General features: G+C 41.0%; 1 protein-coding gene across 2 annotated transcripts in view; it reads left to right on the top strand.

Annotated features, from left to right (window-relative positions):
• LOC129704532 (contactin-4-like) overlaps positions 1-20,332 on the top strand; it is a 796,241-nt gene that overhangs the window by 697,294 nt on the left and 78,615 nt on the right. For both annotated transcript variants that reach the window (XM_055647705.1, XM_055647704.1), the window contains 2 exons: positions 10,508-10,666; positions 16,370-16,519. In XM_055647705.1, the coding sequence (XP_055503680.1) occupies positions 10,508-10,666; positions 16,370-16,519 (309 nt within the window). The remainder of the gene's footprint in view (positions 1-10,507; positions 10,667-16,369; positions 16,520-20,332) is intronic.

Below are 20,332 nucleotides of genomic sequence, written 5' to 3'. Positions count from 1 at the left end.
GTGGTTAGTACTTGTGATGGACCGGGCAGTGTCCATCACTGATTAAAGACGGGATTGTTCTAATCTATATATCTTTCTAGTTCAAATAAAACCTATATAGTTTGAAATTGATTGCATGGAAAATATTGGAAATAGCCTGCAAGATTTCTCACTGTTCACATGCAATCTTGAAATAAAACTGGCGGCTGGTGCTTATTTAATGGATGAGGCACCTTAATTTCTGAGCATGAGGGTAAGGAATGCAATGTTAATAACTTTCCTCAAGTGAACTGGAATAGAGTACTGAAGTCTTATGTTATATAATCGATTTTAGCAGTTGATATCAAGTGATTCTGACTGCTGCTATCACATGCATTTTCAATATCATGAAACATTAGTTTAAAAATAGTTCACACGTGCAATAATGTGGAGGGATAGCAAGGGAAAATCAAATCAAACTGACTGACAGGGAACTGGGAAAGAAGTCAAATGACTGCTGCCATTCTCTTACAGTGTGCTTTGAGCCACTAATCAAGAATTGCTTTTGATACAGTTGAAGTGATGTGTGAATGTATTTTTGCCCAATAATGAAAATACCCCTATTTAATAGCAATTCTTTGGCAATTTTTCATCTGCAAATTGGCAGAGGGTGAAGTCTACAGATATGCAGGTATCCTTGTATATACATGCTTACGGCAAAATGACAATAGGACATTTAATACTAAACAATACTGGCATGCAATCCTTTGTATGTTCACATTGTCTAACATTGAGGATAATTTGGCAAAATGCCTTAAAAATCACCGCAGTGTTTTGATTGGAAGGAAAGTTGGATTGCAGTTGATACATTTAGATTGTAATTATATGCAAAGATCGCTATAAGATAAGATTTGATAATATGATAGTTCTGTGTAATTTCCACGTTTTATATACATTTATTGCCATGAGGCGTTTAAGGAACATATACATATAAAGGTAGACAAAAGTGCTGGAGAAACTCAGCGGGTGCGGCAGCATCTATGGAGCGAAGGAAATAGGCAACGTTTCGGGCCTATTTCTTTAGCTCCACAGATGCTGCCGCACCCGCTGTGTTTCTCCAACACTTTTGTTTACCTTCAACTTTCCAGCATCTGCAGTTCCTTCTTAAACATCTTAAATATACATATAAAGATTTGCTTAAAGAATAGACTCAGCTACTGGCAATGCATAGGAGGAAAAAACAAGCATACAGCTGATTAATTTAATGGAAAGAAAATCAACTGAGCGCATCCATAACTTCCAATATACTTGTTAAAAAGCTAAGTTTATAAAATATTCCTTAATATAAATGTAAGATACTTACTATTTTAGTTATGATAACGTGGCTGTTGTGTAATGAACACTACAATAAAAGTACTGCGAACTGTTTGGAAAATGTTAATGAGAAAACAGTTAATGAGTGAACTGAAGGATTAGTGTAAGCTTTACGATTAATTTGATATAACATGAGTAGCATGCATGGTTTAAATATGAATAAGAGGAACATTTGGTCCTGAATTAAGGTGATGTGGAGTAAAATATACAACCTGCAACCAAAATGAATATTTCACCTTGTGGATAGTGCAAAGTGGTAAGATAATACGCAATGCTAGTGGCTGTATAATGTGAGTGTTGACTGAATTTTGGCTGATATGGAATCTTGTCCTTGCTGAAGCCTCTTACAAAGTTGAATTATAGATGATTAATGATGTTTGGGTCTGATGTATAGCAAAGTTTGCTTCTTGACAAAGCATGCATAAGCCGAGTGTCGCCATGATAACTGTTGCGTACTGTTTGACAAATTACATGAAGGGTCAGAAGTTAGAGGAGGTGATTTATTACACATAAAAGTATTCCGCAACAGTACAAAATTCTATTTTAAATGCAGTTACAAAAAGAACATTCACTTTGATTTTTAATCATATTATAACAATGAAACTTTTCAAAGATGACTAATTATTCAAATGGTGACAATATCTTGTATTTTATTCAACCACCTTCACTATCAATTTTTCTTTTGTCAGCAAAGTTACGACTCAAACTACTTGCATTCTTATCCAAGTCATTTTTACATATTACAAAGATATGAATTGTTTCAAATGCATTTTCGCCCTTTCTTAAATAAAGAGACCAATATTTCAAGTAATCATGATCTGGTCAATGCCCTTTTCAACTGAAGCATAACCCTCATACGTTTTTGTTCAACTGTATTCAAAATCCCTTCAGTAAATGAAAATATTCTATTGGCTTTCATAATTACTTTGCATTGCTGCATTTTGCAAATCCTACATTTGGGCACTCGGTCCTCTCTGCAACTCAGCTCTGAAATCCCTCACCTCTTCGATAACATGTTTATTTTATTATTATTCATTTTCCAGACCTTTGCCCGATCGCCTAACCTGCCGATGTGCCTTTGTAGCTTCTTTATGTCGTCTTCACAACCTACTTCCCTAACCATCTTTGGGTCATCAGCAAAATTTAACTATCATACTGTTGGTGTTGTGGCCACATTTAGGCACACATACCCTGCAAACCAGAAAATGGCCAATGTTTCCTGGTATCAGCTAATCCACTGTCCTTACTGATAGGTTAGCTCAGTTCAGTTTAGTTTATTGCCACGTGTACCGAGGTTACAGTGAAAAGCGTTGGTTGCGTGCTAACCGGTCAGCAGAAGGATTACAATCATTCCATTTACAGTGTATAGATACATGATAAGGAATAACGTTTAGTGCGAGGTGACGCCAGCAAAATCCGATCAAGGATAGTCCAAGGGTCACCAAAGAGGTAGATAGTAGTTCATCACTGCTCTCTGGTTGTGGTATGATGATTCAGTTGCCTGATAGCAGTTGAGAAGAAACTGTCCCTGAATCCGGTGGTGTGCATTTTCAAACTTCCATAACTTTTGCCTGATGGGAGAGTGTAGAGAAGAGGGAGTGGCCCAGTGCAACTCAACCTTGATTATACTGCTGGCCTTGCTGAGGCAGCATGAGGTATAAATTGAGTCAATAGAAGGGAGGTTTGTGTGATGGTCTGGGCTGGATCCACAATTCCTCCAATTTGGCACCTAAAGTCATAGAAAAGTACAGCTCTGAAAAAGACCTTACAGCCAACTGTGCCCATGCCAATCATCCATGTACACTAATCCAATAGTAATCCCATTTTTTCATTTGTCCCCATAATCTCATCAATTCCCTAAAAATTGTACCACTCACCTACACAAAAGTAGTAACTTATATTGGCTAACTAACCCATCGACCTGCCTGTGTTTGGGACCAGAGCACTTGGAGGAAACCTACTTGGCCACACAGACGGTTCCCAAGATCAGTATTGGGCCCCAGGTGTCTGGCGCTGTGAAACCACACCTCAACGAGCTCTCGCTCTGCGCCACATTTGCTGAATGAGGACCCACTATACATGGTCTTCTAGAGATCTTAGTACATCAACCAGCACCCTTATATCCACAGCACAGTAATTTCTACAAAGTACTCCAATAATTTGGTCAAAGATAAATTTCTTTTCACAAAACCATATTGATTCCATGTGTTTACTTTGATCTTTTTTAAGATCCTTAACATTCTTAATAATGCATTCTAAAAATTTCCTGTGATTTCATGTTTTTTTGTTTCCCATTTTGCATTAGCTATTTTGCAATTAAATGGGGGCCTCACTGAATCTTTGGAAAATTAACACCAATACATCGACTTTCATGTACCTCTGCTACATCGACAACTGCATTGGTGCTACCTCCTGCACCCATACAGAACTCACTGACTTCATCCATTTCACTACTGACTTCCATCCGGCACTCAAATACACCTAGACCATTTCTTACATCTTCCTACCATTTCTAGACCTCACTATCTCCATCGCAGGTGACAGACTACTGACCGACATCTACTACAAACCCACTGACTCATGGCTATGACTCCATCCCCTACTCCCAATTCCTCCATTTACGCCACATCTGTTCCCTGGATGAGGTGTTCCAAACCAGGGCATCCAAGATGTCCTCATTCTTCAGGGAACGGGGGTTCCCCTCTTCTACTATAGATGAGGCTCTCACCAGGGTCTCATCTATACCCCGTAACTTTTCTCTCACTCCCAATCCCCCCACTCGTAACAAGGGCAGAGTCCCCCTTCTCCTCACCTTCCACCGTACCAGCCGTCACAAACAACGTAATCCTCCGACATTTTTGCCACCTCCAACAGGATCCCACCACTGGCCATATCATCCCATCTTCTCCCCTTTCGGCTTTCTACAGAGACCGCTCCCTGCATAACTCCCTGGTCAATTCATCCCTTCCCACCCAAACCACCCCCTCTCCTGGCACTTTCCCTTGCAACTGCAGGAAATGCTACACTTTGTCGCTTTACCTCCCCCCTTGACTCCATTCAAGAACCTAAGCAGTCTATCCAGGTGCGGCAGAGGTTCACCTGCACCTCCTCCAACCTCATCTATTGCATCCGCTCCTCTAGGTGTCAGCTGCTCTACATCGGTGAGACCAAGCGTAGGCTTGGCGATCACTTCGCCCAACACCTCCGCTCGGTTCACAATAACCAACCTGATCTCCCGGTGGCACAGCACTTCAACCCCCCTCCCATTCCGAATCCTTCCTTTCTGTTCTGGGCCTCCTCCATGGTCAGAGTGAGGCCCACCATAAATTGGAGGAGCAGCACCTCATATTTCGCTTGGGTAGTTTACACCCCAGCGGTATGAACATTGTCTTCTCCAATTTCAGGTAGTCCCTGCTTTCCCCTTCTTTCCCCTCCCCTTCCGAGTTCTCCCACAGCCCACTGTCGCCGCCTCTTCCTTTCTTCTTCCCGCCCCCCCCCACCCCCACATCAGCCTGAAGAAGGGTCTCGACACGAAACGTCGCCTATTTCCTTCGCTCCATTGATGCAGCCTCACCCGCTGAGTTTCTCCAGCAATTTGTCTACCTTCGATTTTCCAGCATCTGCAGTTCCTTCGTAAACATCAACTCTCATTAGTTACTTTTCTAAAGACAATAGAATGAAGCCCTTTAAGCCCATTAATCAGATGTGTGTCAATAGACAAAGGATAATACGTGCAGGAGTAGGCCATTCAGCCCTTTGAGCCAGCACCGTCATTCAATGTGATCATGGCTGATCATCCCCAATCGGTACGTCGTTCCTGCCTTATCCCCATATCCCCTGACTCCGCTATCTTTAAGTGCCCTATCTAGCTCTCCTGCAGCAAAATGCCCACAATCCAACTTTTACTTGCATTCTGTGCGTTTAAATGATTGGTTGAGTTGTGATGAGCACACAACACCCAAGATGTTAACATCATGGCGAGAAGCCTTCTGTTTGAGATGATTTTTACCTGCCTCTAGTGGAAATTATACTTATCACAATACTTAGCCTGAATATTCACCTGTTTTGTTTTGTTTTTGCATTCAGGTTATCAGTGATAATATCAGCAATGCTAGATGACAGTACTGACAGTACAGTAATGAGGCTATTCCCCCTCCCTCCCCCAGCCGCCACTCTTTTAAGAGGACAATAGTTTGTCATTTATTTTTTCGCGACCATGTAAATTGTTGCTCTCCAAGCCACAATGAAGTAGATTGTAAAGTAGATTGATTCTCCTTCAAACGTTGTCTTTATTGACCACTGACTTAATCTGGTACTTTCTGGGATTTGTGCATAGTATATTTGGAAGCTCAGATATATCAATACTCTTCTCTGTCATAGGGTTTTCATCACTCTCGGCATTCAGAAGTGCCAGATGAATAAGAAACAAATATTATTCTTCTTAGGCAGTCTGTCAGGATCAAGGATGTCTGAAGAAGGGTCTTGACATGAAATTTATTGGAGATGCTGCCAGTCCCACTGAGTTACTCCAGCATGTTATGTTTATCTTGAAGTTCAAGGATGACTTGCATCCACTCTGGTTTTGTGGGTTCTGAGGTTGACAATGTTAAAGGCACACACTTCCCACCGTTGAGCAGGAGGTGGTTGGTTTATGAGGTGGATTGCCCTTTCCATCACTTAGTACCATCCAAAATCTTCCCTCTCTCCATTGTACAGTCATTAGACAGAGGTTTCCATGAGTCAGCGGGATGTTCTGTTTCTTATAGGAACTTTGAGTAAATCTTTTTCACGGTCTGTCTGGTTATCTCTTCCCATGATAGATCTCAGAATAAACAAATTAACGGAAAGTATACAAAGAATTCAGTGCAAATATATAAATCAAATCCAAATGATCCGTTTGTCACAACAGAAGTGATGTTTGAATTTCACTAAATGTACAATAACGGTAATAAATCAAATAAAACAAAGTAAAAAATTGCTTTGTATGGAAGAGAACAAAGAATACCTTGTATTTCATAGGCTGGCTATGACTGATGAATCAACTATTAAATCGGGTTTAAGAATTTAGACAATAATACAGGTATATCATGCAATAACATATGTACAAGCCCCTGACATAACTCCACTGCTAGATCTGATAATGGTATTGGTAATGGTTTATTATTGTTACATGTACTGATATACAGTGAAAGGCTTTGTTTGTTTTCTAATCAGGCACATAATACAGTAAATCAAGCCATCAAGCCATACACAAGTACAATAGGTCGTGCAATGGAAAAAAAAAAACGAGAATGTCAAATATAGTTTTGCAGCATTATAGCATTACAGTTACAGAGAAAGTGCAGAGAATAAAACAAGTACAAGGTGCAAAATGAGGTCGATTTGGAGACTAGGATTACATTCTTAACTTCCGGGAGGATCGTTCGGTAGTCTGATAAGTACAGGAAAGGAACTGTTCCTGAACCTGGTGATACGTGATTTCAAGCTTTTATATCACCTGCCCAACTGGAGTGGGGAGAAGAGGGGTCTTTGATTATGTTGGCTGCTTTCTTGAGCCAGCATGAAGTGTAGATGGAGTTGATGGGAGGGAGGAGGCTGGTTTGTGTATATCCACAGGTCTTTGGATGAGCTGTTGCCAATCCAATATGTGATTTATACTGTTAGGATGCTTTGTCTGCTGCACCTGCAGAAGTTGGTAAGAGAGGATGGAGACATGGTGACCTTGGTTTTCTGAGGAGGTAGAAGTATAGATGTGCTTTCTTGGACATAGCTTCAATTTGACTGATCTGCAACAAATTGTTGGTGATATTTGTGCTGAGGAATCTTCACTCCAGCACCACTGATGCTGACTGGGGAATGTACAACCTCATGTTTCCTGAAGTCAATAACTAGCTCCTTCATCTTGCTCAAATTGAAGGAGAGGTTGTTGCCTTGAGATCATGTTGCTACATTTTCTATCATCTTCCTGTACTCTGCCTCATCATTGTTTGTGATCTGGTGCAGTACAATGGTGTCATCTTCAAACGTGTAAATGGGGATAGAGCAGAAGTTGGCTGTACAGTCATAAGTGCATAGTGAGTGCCATAAGGGGCTGAGAATGCAATTTTGCAATGTTGCAAACTAGCATGGAGGATGTTTGTCGCCCACTGATTGCTTTTGCATTGCTTTAGCTTGCACATGGTTCATTCGTGATCATTCACATTGAAGGCCAATGAGAATCTGATACTTTGTTCTTATCTGGAAATAACTTTCTTGCTGTCATTCTTTTGAATTGGAGCCTGTATCCTCACTGTTCTTGGATAACTTTCCATATACGGAATTACAAACAAGGAGAATAAGCAACCGAGTTATCCACCATGAGCTATTTTCATGCAAAATGGGGAAAAAAGACAAAGATTCAAATTGATTTGTTTGAAGACTTTCTTATGAATTCAAATGTAATATATAAACATTAGAATTTACGATAGTATGATTCAATTTGTGGTTCAGCATGTGTGCTAATCTCTGAATGTACCTGAGCTATTTAAGTTCCTCTCTCCCACTTTGATTAGTACAAATAAACAAGGTGAAGAATGAAGAATCTAAATGCACTATCATCAAATCTAACCAGAAAGGGAGCCATGCAGAAATATTTACCAAGAACTAAGAATCAAATAATGCAAGCTTGCTATTGACGACCACATAGTCAAATTTATAGATCTAACAATATAACCCATTACCATTAGATGTCTGTTCGTGCATTACTTTTAAGATAAACAAACTGAAATTATATGTGATTATATGAAAATAGTGAGTGAGATGAAGCATGAAATTAATATATTTGTGTTTTCTCAAACCTGCATCTGATTTGATTATTTGTTGTGCTTCAATTTTTTAAAATTGGCTAATTTCAAACTGTGCTAATCATTGACATTTGCAAAATGGGATCATGGTTCTGGTTAAATGAGGCAATCTTTCTGTTTCTAAAAGTTCTCAAGGAGCTTTTTGAGAAAAAATGGCTACTATAATACATGAGAAATAAAAACCTTTATGACATTATGCCGGCGAGAATTAAGGGGGACCCAGCAGGGAGTAGCCGAGAATGATGGGGGACTGACGGGGGGCGCCCGAGGGGGGCCGCCTGCTGCCTCGTGAGGCGGCAGGATTGGTTCGTCGCTGCGAGGAAATATAGACCGTTCAATTAACTTTTTGTAACTTTAGTGGCGCCAGAATCGTAGTGACTCTTTGTGTACGGCCTGGGTGAGGTCTGCAGTATGAAGACCTCAAAGAAAAATATTTCACTGTACCTAGGTACATGCATTGTATGGTATTTTATTTGTCACATGGACCGATGTAGAGTGAAATTCATTGTGACAAAGTTTCATTTAATTTAATTGAATAAAGAAATAGGTTCATTTTGCAGTGTACGCATGCTTTGCCTTTTTGCGAGATCCTAATAATCTGAAGACCCGGGTTCTATATTTACAATGGTGAAAGAATCATAGATCTTGCGCAAAAACTATTTGGTTTTATAGCATTCACTTGCCTGGGTTCCTTCCATCCACTTGCCTAGGCACATAAAATTAAAATGTTAATCATCTGTATTATACAGTTTCTTCATAGTAAGAACAAGTCCTGCACATTACATGCTATACAACAGTATCAGAGCAGGTTGCTAAAAGATTAATAATGATATGTGCGGAGAGACATATCTTTCCTCTACATGAATGTAAATTTCTTTGGATTTCTCTTTTCCATCCAATTGTTTGTATGCCTCGCCTTTGTACTCTTTTCCATCCAATTGTTTGAGAATTTTCTGCCTCGCCTTTAATAGTAATTTGTTAAATATTTTTCTGCATTAGTCTTTTGCTTTCATTCTTTTGTCTTCCTCAAGGCTTCAAGTGTGCAATCTTGAAGGCTGGATTATGTATGAAGTAACACCTTTCAATGGATTTTTGTCTAAATATGTTCAATATATATTTATAATGTAATCACTTTGTTTCTTGCAGTCTGTTAATAACTACAGCTGTTCTTCCAAGAGATTTACTGTTTGTGTGCTGCATACATCCACTCAAATGTAAAATGTATCCCAAGTTTAAATCATTGTTTGAATTCGAGAGGTGATTATATAGAGCCAGCATTCGTATGTTGCTGGGAATTACAGTGGTTCATTATTTGTTGAGATCTTGGTGTGGTAGATATTCCTATGTCTTAATTGAGTGTAATTAAAGCAATATAATTTTGCAGAGGCAAAATAATATCTGAGCTGAGGTACTGAACTCACCTATTTGTTTCACATGGTTTCACATTGTATTTTGTAAAGTCGTCATTTCTTGAAGCCTGTCTTTTTACAAAAACTCATTCCTACCCTTTGGTTTGTATATTTTTTAGGTAAATAAAATAACATTTTATTTTTGGTAAATAAAATAACTAATTCAAGAGCATAATGAAAGGCCAATGAAACCTATTTTTGCCAAGATCACTTAATTTCCACCCCCCTATATGCATCCAATATTTATGTTAATTAAATACATTACCGCAGAAATCACATCCTTCTAATGTGTGAGAAAAAGATAAAGAGGATTAGATATTTTCCTTTAGATCTCAGTTGTACTTTTAATTTGCATTGGATCCTACTGCACCTTCGTGGTGGAGTTATTTATTTCTGTCAATGTTGCAATCAAGCCACACTGCCTCCATTGTGCATGTGCAATGTTTGGCTTTGGCCTTTAATAGATTTGATATGCAAGCAGTACAGAATTTCCTCTCTTACATCTATCTAATCCCGTGTTTAATGGCACGCACTGTTGGACGAACAATGTGATTTAGATACTTTCAACATTGATATAACCACCTCACATACCAGCCAAAACAAATTTAAGCGAAACATCTGATTTTTATTATTTATGCACATTGCTGTGCAGAAAATAATGTTTTTTAAAGTCTGTACTAAGATCAAAAGGCAGTTCACCCCACATCTGGTTAGATTTACCCTTCATTGTTCCTGTAGCTTATAGTTTTTTTTCTCTTTTGTCTGGAAAAATCAAAGCAGCTGTTTCTTATCCAAACCTTCAGTCTCCTGCAGTCTGCTGTTAACAAAGATGTGGTTTTTACCTAATGTGCTTTGCTTTAAACAATTGATGTCCTGTTATCCATCATATGACATCCTCTCACGTGTTGCTTGTCCCTCACACAGTTCCACCAGGTCCGCCAGGGGGTGTGATAATGGAGGAGATCACAGATACAACAGCTCAACTCTCTTGGAGCCCCGGTATTGACAACCACAGCCCAATCTCAATGTACACTGTGCAGGCAAGGACTCCCTTTTCAGTGGGTTGGCAAGCTCTCAAAACAGGTAAACGCTGCAGTAAAATGCAAGAAAAGTCAAGATGAAAAGTTGCTTTATCTTACATTGCATGCCTGTTTTGCCATTAACATTGGATTTTTTTTATTATAATGCACAATATGACAAAATATTTATCTTTCAGCATTATGGGAGGAATGATTTTGGAATGTTAACTCTTATAAAGCTCACTTAAAAATATAGTAACCATTTTTCTTATAACAGCTGATGGAACTGCTGCCTCACAATGCCAGAGACCCGGGCTCAATCCTGACCTTGGGCGTTCTCTGTGTGGAGTTTGTACGTTCTCCCGGAGACCATGTGGGTTTCCTCCGGGCGCTCTAGTTTCCTCCCACATCGAAAGACATGTGGGTTTGTAAGTTAATTGGCCACTGTAAATGTCTCCTCGTGTGTAGGGAGTGGATACAAAAGTAGAATAACACAGAACTAATGAACAGGTGATTGAAGGTCAGTGTGAAGCTCAGTGGGCCTAAGGGCCCGTTCCATGAGTATTTTTCAATCAATCATTTGTCATGCCCTTCAGTCACAGATCTCCTGCTAATCCAGCTCATCACTTTAAAAAAAAAGGTCAAATATTCTGTTGTTAATTTTCATGTGATATTCCCAGTACAAATGTTACTACATTGAAGTCTCAGTTGCTCATCGGCATTATATTAATTTAACCATCTGAATATAGATAGGATTATATGTTTAAAGATGAATTTAAATCTCCTTTGTCGTTGATAGGTTTTAAGGAACTGGATCATTCTCAACCTGGACCCACACATGGTATTCCCCTCTCATTGGCCACTTGGCTGCTAGCACCCTGCCAATCCCATGCTCTCACAAGGCTTTTCCCACCCTTTCCGAGTTTCTAACGACCAGAGATCAGAATCATAGTCATACAGCACAGAAACGGGCCCATAGGCCTAATTTACCCATTTCAACCAAGGTCCCATCTACAATATGTGTTGGAAACAATTACAGATGCTGGCTTAAATTGAAGATAGACACAAAATGCTGGAGTAACTCAGCGGGACAGACAGCATTTCTGGAGAGAAGGAATGGGTGACATTTCAGGTTGAGAGATCTTCAGACAATAGTCCCATCTGCCATGGTTTGGCTCATCGCTCCAAATGTTTCCTGTCCGTGTATCTGTTACCAAGGCCTACTGGGCCTCTTGTTGCTAACCATTTTAACTCCCATTCCCATTCCCAAACTGGCCTTTCTGTCTGGACTTCCTCCATTGCCAGGGTGAAGCCACATGCAATACTGGAGGAACAGCATCTCATATTCCTTTTGAGTAGCTAACAACCCAACAGTATGAACCAGTCAGACCCGAAACATTACCCATCCCTTTTCTCCAGAGAAGCTGCCTGACCCACCGAGTTTCTTCAGCACTTTGTGTCTATCTTAAGTATACACTAGCATCTGCAATCCCTTCTTACACAGTATAGAAACATAGAAAATAGGTGCAGGAGTAGGCCATTCGGCCCTTCGAGCCTGCGCCACCATTCAATATGATCATGGCTGATCATCTAACTCAGTATCCCATACCTGCCTTCTCTCCATACCCCCTGATCCCTTTAGCCACAAGGGCCACATCTAACTCCCTCTTAAATATAGCCAATGAACTGGCCTCAACTACCTTCTGTGGCAGAGAATTCCACAGATTCACCACTCTCTGTGTAAAAAAATGATTTTCTCATCTCAGTCCTAAAAGACTTCCATCTTATCCTTAAGCTGTGAACCCTTGTTCTGGACTTCCCCAACACCTGGAATAATCTTCCTGCATCTAGCTGGTCGAACTGGTCAAGGACACAATCTGACTTGACTGTGATATTGCTTGCAGACCAACAGCTCATTAAATACATTGGAGGAATTTTCACTGGAGGGTGACTGCTCTTCTGGGCCTATTTCCCACAGAGAATCAACATTTTGGTAGGAGAACAAATGAAGAACACTATGCATGGACTATCTTCCCATAATATATGTGCAAGGTACTCAGATATTCCAACCAAGATCTCGGGATAAACTTATTTATTTGGAGTAGTGAGAGAATAGATAAAGAAAATAACATGAACCTTTTAAGGGAAGTTGTGTACTGCATAAGAGAGAACAGAAGAAAAGGACACATGAGATGAAACGGGATGAGAGGGGGCTTGCATGGAGAAAGAACCATGGGATAAGATTTTTGCACAAGATATCTTTTTGCTTTGAATTTTATATTACACAAAAATGTTTTTAGATTATGTCCTGCAGATTCACATTCGGATATTAACCCAGTCTTATAAATCCCCTCATAAGTCTCTTTAAAAAATACTTTCCCTGTTGCTCTGATGTCTAATCTATTTAGATCAGCAGCTCATCCCTGGGAAGAAAATCGATACTTGTGACAAAAGTTGTGTAATTCCTTAGCCAGCTGACTTAGTTAGCTCCTCCTCCCATATTGGGTGTATCTAAGGGTAAAAAAGAAAATGTTGAAAACCTTTCACTGCTGAGACTGATATAACAAGTGTTTGCATTTATGTTTTTGTGAACAGATAGATCAATTTCCTTCATTGAGCTATGGGTCAATTTAATACTTTTCCAGATAAATTATTACAATGTACAAAAATTAGCATTTTCATCACAGGAATCCAGGGAGAGCTATCTGGATACAGAATTGGCTTTCTAAAAGGAAATAGTGTGGTGGTAGAAGGTTGTTGTTTGGACTGGAGGCCTGTGTCTCGTAGTGTGCCTGAGGGATCAGTGCTGAGCCAATTGCTTTTTGTCATCCATATCTATGATTAGTAAGTTTGCAGATGGTGCTTATGCAGGTGGTATCATGGAGTGTAAAGATGGATATAATGGAGAATCATAACAGGATTTTGATCAGCTGAGCAAGTGGGCCAAGGAATGGCTAATGGAGTTTAATGCAAATATGTTTGAGGTGGTGTATTTTGTGACACCAAACCAGGACAGGACCTTCATAATGACTGGTAGGACCCTGTGTTGTAGACAGAGGGATCTTCAAGTACAAGCCCATTGTTCTATGAAAGTGGCGTTGCAACTTGTATCGGATGTCTCTGAGAAAGAAAAGTTTATCTTATCAACTTACTTGGTGTCCTTGCAGGTGGCCTTGTGTTTTACTGGATCTTTTGAGTGAGCTAAAGCATTTTCTTAAGCTCCTAATTGTGCATGCATTGATACAGCCATTTTAGCTGCAAAGCCTGTTTAACCCTTACATTACCGGCAGGTACAAAGACAACATTTTGAAGACATTTGGGGTTAGGAAGGAGAGAGAGATCAACCATGATTGAATGACGGTGTTGACCTGATGAGCCAAACGGCCTAATTCTACTCCTATTCCATAAGACTGGTACATGAATAAGAAAGGTTGAGGGATATGGGCCAAATGTGGACAAATGGGACTAGCTTAGATGAGACATTTGGTCGGCATAGAAGAGTTGAGTTGAAGGGCCTAGTTCCGTGCCATACCATTCTAGAACTCTATATGTTAGCTCTCAATTTCATTGCAAGGTTTTAAAGAGAGACAATTGAAGAAGTTAAAGACTTGTAAGTTAGCAAGCAAGTATTTAATGCAGGAAAAGAACATTGGAATTCCTGTGGTGTTAATACCCATTCCTCCTGCTGTGCTGGCAGTCATATCAAGCCTGGACTCCAAATGTTTCTTTATATTTTCTATACAGCTGTTAATCCATAGATACAAATAGAGCTTATTTTTAATTAAGTTAACGTGAATAAAAATCAAATTGTACAGGATCATTGATGCAATCCCTTGTTCTATTCGAAGTGTTTGAATGTATGCTAATTGTTGCACTTACACCCCTCCCCCCCCCATCTTCCCTGTGCCCCACCTGGACTTGCACATAATTCTCCCCTCCCCATCCCCATCCCCTTCCACCCATCTTCCTTCCTCTAGCTTCACAATTCACAACTTTTCAATCTTTTGTCTAACATCTTTTCATCTCAGGCCTTTGTCCAACCATCCTTCTATCAAATAACCCTTCTCACATGTATTGATCTATAACGTTAAGGGCCTGTCCCACGTAAATATCCTTGGCACGCAAATTATGCGACCTCGTGGTCGCGTTGAGGAGCGACGGTCCCTCGAAGGTCGCACGTGATTTCATGCGTATGCGCAGCTGTCTGGAACACGTGATGTCATTTGAAGATGGACAGAAAATGCTGGAGTAAATCAGCGGGACCGGAAGCATCTCTGGGGAGAAGCAATGGGTGACGTTTCGTGTCGAGACCCTTCTTCAGCCTGAAAGAAGGGTCTTGACCCAAAACGTCATCCGTTGCTTCTCTCCAGAGATGCTGCCGGTCCCGCTGAGTTACTCCAGCTTTTTGTGCCTATCTTCAATTTTCTTGGCCCCGTTCTGGGAGTAGGAGTGGGGCCGGTTCCGGATCTGCAATGGCCGTGAGCCCCAGGCCGAGTTCGGCGATCATTTGCCTGCTTCTGCTGAAGGTGAGACGTTGCGTCGCGCTAGGGTCTTGGGCCTGTCCCACTTTGGCCGTCAGTTACCCGACGGACCATTGGCGCGCAAAGATTTTGTTCGCTACAAAAATGTTGGAGCCCCGCGCGATGTCGCGCACAACTCCATACCCCTCCGTGCTTCTCAGTGGGACCGGCCCCGCGCGGCCATACGATGCCCATGTGCCTCAACGCGACCACGAGGTCGCGTAATTTGCATGCCAAGGACACGTAAGTGGGACAGGCCCTTAAGATAGACACAAAATGCTGGAGTAACTCAGCGGGACAGGCAGCATCTCTGGATAGGAATGGATGACGTTTCAGTTCGAGACCCTTCGTCAGACTAAAACTGATCTATAACCTGCTATGTTTTGTCCAGCCTCTCCGCTCATCCAGCTCCCACCCCCTCACCCCAATCCAATCAGTCTGAAGAAAAATCCACACCCGAAATCCATGTTTTCCTGAGAAGCTGCCTGACCCGCTGAGCTACTCCAGCACTCTGTGTCTTCTGTTACACTTCTGTTGTCTTTAACAATCTTGCTTTCAATTGCGGTTCACTGAATCAGCTGGTAATTAGCATCAGATATGGGCTCACATGGGACTGAATGCTAATGCTTCACATACCCGTGTTGATAAGAAGAGATGATAGTATTTTGGCATCTGCTCACAGCTCCTGAATTAATTTGTGGAAAAGATCTGATTATGCCACTGATCTGTCGCATCATGTGCACTTGAGCAGTTTCTCTTTTAGTTTTGACCATGTTTCCTGTCAGCTGCTACTTTTGGAGGAGAATTTCATTCAACACTGTCACTTGGCATTATCTCATCATTTAATCTCTTTTGTCTATTAAATGAAAGTTATTTTCCTGAGACCACACCCTACTTAAGAGCACCAAATTTAAAAGGCAAAAAATAACATACAGCTGCAGATGGGAACGCATCACACCACTATAGATGACACTTAGAAAATACTGCATTTATACAGGAGAAGCTGTGCATTGGCAATGCAGGATGTTTTTGAATAAAGTGTATCCAACAGTTGGTTTCTCTAAGTGATAATATTTATAATGTTGATCTTGTGATTCCAGCAGTCGGCTGTGGTCATAAAAAAAATAAAAAAATTTGTGATACGATTCTTCAGCATTAATTAGGAAAAGATTTTCCTGTTTGTGGCCTTTCTATGAATGGATCGGATATTATATGTTGATGTTAACATCATAAACCTCTCCTTGCAGTTCCTGACATCATTGGTGGTGATGCTGTAACAGCAACTGTGATCGACTTAAGTCCATGGGTGGAATATGAATTCCGAGTTGTTGCTAGCAACAGCATTGGTATTGGGGAACCAAGCTTGCCATCTGAAAAATCCAGGACGGAAGAAGCCCGTAAGTAACAGAATATGATTTCCAAGCACGCCCTCAAATTCTGAAATGTACAAATAATACCAGCACGGACCAGGATTCCTTTACAAGAGACAGGCAGAGACAATCTGAAGAAGGGTCCAGACCCGAAACACCACCTATCCATCTTCTACAGAGATGCTGCCTGGCCTGCTGAGTTACTTTGTGTCCTTTGTAAACCGACATCTGCAGTTGCTTGCTTCTGCAGAGAAAACCTTTCTCCAGTGACACAGATATGTTTGCTGATGGTTCTAAAATATAATCTGAGGAAATCCTTCTTCACGTAGCTTTAAACTTCCTCTTAAACCAATGAAATGCTATCAAATTATGTCAGATGCCTTACAAGAATTTGGAAAGTGTTTTAGCTATCTGTGTAGTTGTGAGTCAGGGTCTGAATATTTCAAATGCCCAAAGAGGCACCTCAGTTTAGAATAAAAGATACATAGTGCTGGAGTAAATCAGTGACTCAGGCAGCCCCTCTGGAGAACATGGATACGTGATGTTTCAGGTCGGGAACCTTCTTCAAACTAATAGTCTCAGGTTATCTCAGTGTGGCATCTCAACTTATTAGTTTTGGACTTTTTAAGTGAAAATGTAATATCTTTAAATGTATTTATTTTTGTTGTTACTTATTTTGAAGTATAATTTTATTAAAAAATATGGCTTTGATTTGCACATTACCATGAGTAATTAAAACCAATGGACACTTTTTAAATCATATACCAACAGGTATTTATTTTCCATTTGAGTTTGTTGAAGGTCAAGTCAATTAGGTACCATGAAAGATTTCAAGTTAATTAAAATTTTAATCCTATAACCTGACCAGATATGCATGGTTCAACCTTTAACACAATAGATGGAGCCATGTAGAATAGAATAGAATAGAATAGAATAGTTTCTTTATTGTCATTGTAACATGAACCATGTACAACAAAATTTAAAATGTCAGCCAGTCAGTGCAGCATTCAAACATTTCTAAAAGCTAATGATACATACAAGGTAAAATATTAAAGATAAACAACTAAATAAATATCACGGACAAAGCACGCATACACACCCAACCCTCCATCCTTCTGTCGATTCCACAGTTACCACAGTCCCTTAGTCTGTATCGCCCCTGCGTTCCTTGGCGGCTACATTTAGTGCTTTTATAGCAGTGGGGTAAAAACTGTTTTTTAGTCTATTTGTCCTTGTCCTTGTAGATCTGTACCGTCTGCCTGACGGCAACAGTTCAAACAGGGAGTGTCCGGGGTGGGAAATGTCCTTTATGATATTCTTGGATTTTTTGGTGCAGCGGGAACTGTGTAAGTCCTCCAAGGTAAGGAGAGGGCAGCCGACAATCCTCTGGGCGTTGTCAATGGCCCTCTGGAGCGCTTTCCTCTGAGCCGCTGTGCAGCTGGTGTACCACACGCATACACAGTATGTTAGTATGCTCTCAATGGAGCACCGATAAAAGGACAGCAGCAGTCTCTGAGTGATGTTATTCTTCCTGAGCACCCTCAGGAAGTGCAGTCTCTGCTGGACCTTTTTCAGCAGCGCAGTGGTGTTCACGCTCCACGTCAGGTCCTCCTCAATATGGATTCCCAGGAAGCGGAAATTCGCCACCCTCTCTACACAGTCCCCTCTGATAGTCAATGGTACCATGTCCGTTTTGTTCTTCATGAAGTCTATTATTACTTCCTTTGTCTTTAAGGTGTTGAGGAGCAGGTTATTTTCTTCACACCACACTGTCAGCTGCTCCACCTCATCCCGGTAGGCGTACTCGTCCCCCCCCGGGGATGAGTCCCACCACCGTAGTGTCATCTGCAAATTTGACAATGGTGTTGCTGTGGTGGGCGGGGGTGCAGTCATGTGTGTAGATGGTGTAGAGCAGGGGGCTCAGTACGCAGCCCTGTGGAGAGCCGGTACTGAGGCTGAGGGCCGTGGATGTATGATGGCCCACTCTGACTCTCTGGCTGCGACCCGACAGGAAGCTATTTATCCACGTACAGGTGGAGTGTGGAAGTCCCAAGTCCCCCAGTTTGTCCACCAGTTTGTGGGGAAGGATGGTATTAAAAGCAGAGCTGTAGTCCACGAAGAGCATCCGCACGTAGCTCCCCCGCTGCTCCAGGTGAGACAGTGCAGCATGGAGAGCTGTGGCTACAGCGTCCTCTGTAGATCTATTTGCTCTGTACGCAAACTGGTGGGGGTCAAAGCTTCGGGGCAGAAGTGATATGACCCCGGACCAGTTTTTCAAAACACTTCATCACCACTGGTGTATCATTTTATTATATAAACTGTGAGGGCTGGGAACAGTAACCTGTCAAAAAGTTTTCTGGTAGTAGACACTGCAGGGTGGTCTGGTGAATACAATCAACAAAAACACACATCACACTTTTGTGGGGTTAAATACACGGTCAGTATTAAAATAATTTTCCTTTGGCCATCTGATAAGCAAAAAATAAGATCTGCAGAATTTCACTGTATTATACTAATATGTGGTAACATGACCTCCGATCATGTAGTACTGTTAGCAGAGCAAAACACACCCCAGGATATTTCAGAGGATCACCATCAAAATTGCTACCAAGCCACATCAGGAGATAATTGGCCAAGTTTAGAAAGAATTTTGAAAAAGGAAAAATAATTAGAAAAGCACAAAGATTTAGAAAAGGTAAGTCCAGCATTTTGATCCTTGGAATGTAAGCCACATCTGGTATGAGGGAATCGATCATGTTGAGGAATGATCAAGAAGGCGGAATAAGATAAGGCCCAGATATAGTGCGAGGCTGGTGGATATTATAGAGGAAGCAAGGATGTGACTATGGAAGGAACTAAAAGTAAGGATAAGAGGGGTAAGACTAACAAATCAGGGTTGGTAAGAATAGGCTGATAGATGAACAGGATTTGGGGAAAGTTAAGAACAAGTACCAGAGTGGTGTACTACCTCAGATTTCTAATGTGGAGAAGGAGGGAACTTCAACGACATTGAAAAAGCTTGTTGAGAGTTTGAGTTAAAGATGAGCTGAGGCAGGAGAGGTCAGGCAACATTATGGAGGTAGAAGTGGGTGATCCAAACAAAGACACTGATAATATGTTCTGAAGCACATTATGGAGCCAGATATGAGATCAGGATTCCAAATAATCTGATATAGCGGGCGTGGAGTTGTCCGTTAAAGAGCGAGGCAGACATGAAGTTTGTCCAAAATACTGGTTCTTTATCTACATTAACTCTCCTCACTCACCAACTCTGTGCACGTGCAATTAACCCTTAAATACTCCCCAGGGGCACCCGTGACCCCCCCATCTCTCCTCTACATCTCGTCACCAGAATACCTGACCCCCCCCCAAAGAGCCGAAGGTTATGTACAGTGCGTGGCCCATCACCCAGTGCTGCCACATTGATTTAGTTTCAGATGGTGACCAGGCATAATGTTAATAGTTATGGGTTGAATGTAATTATGAGGACAGATATCAAGTTATGATTCCCAAAGAGGAGAAACATTGAGGAAGGATCGTTCAAAGCTTGCAGCTGAAATACTTTGCTTGTTACTGGTTTCCACATCCGTCTAAATGGACACCAAAATGAAGCAAAACTTCAAGCTTTTAGAGCTGAGAACCAATCTTACTCAGTTCGTGAAAGAGGCAAAGAATGAGTATCAGAAGTAGAAAAGGCCAGACAAACTGAGTGACAAAACTAAAGATAGGATTATCCATTACTCTGAAACATCGCTTTCAGGGAAATGTAATGAGAAAATGTAATTATTTATGGAAGTAATGCCCTTGTTGAAATAATGCAGACTGTAGACCACAAGGTTG

This window comes from Leucoraja erinacea, chromosome 16 (genome assembly GCF_028641065.1).
Source record: "Leucoraja erinacea ecotype New England chromosome 16, Leri_hhj_1, whole genome shotgun sequence".
NCBI classification, from domain to species: domain Eukaryota; kingdom Metazoa; phylum Chordata; class Chondrichthyes; order Rajiformes; family Rajidae; genus Leucoraja; species Leucoraja erinaceus.
Note: the sequence above shows the minus strand (reverse complement) of the source record. Positions and strands in the feature narration are given on the sequence as shown.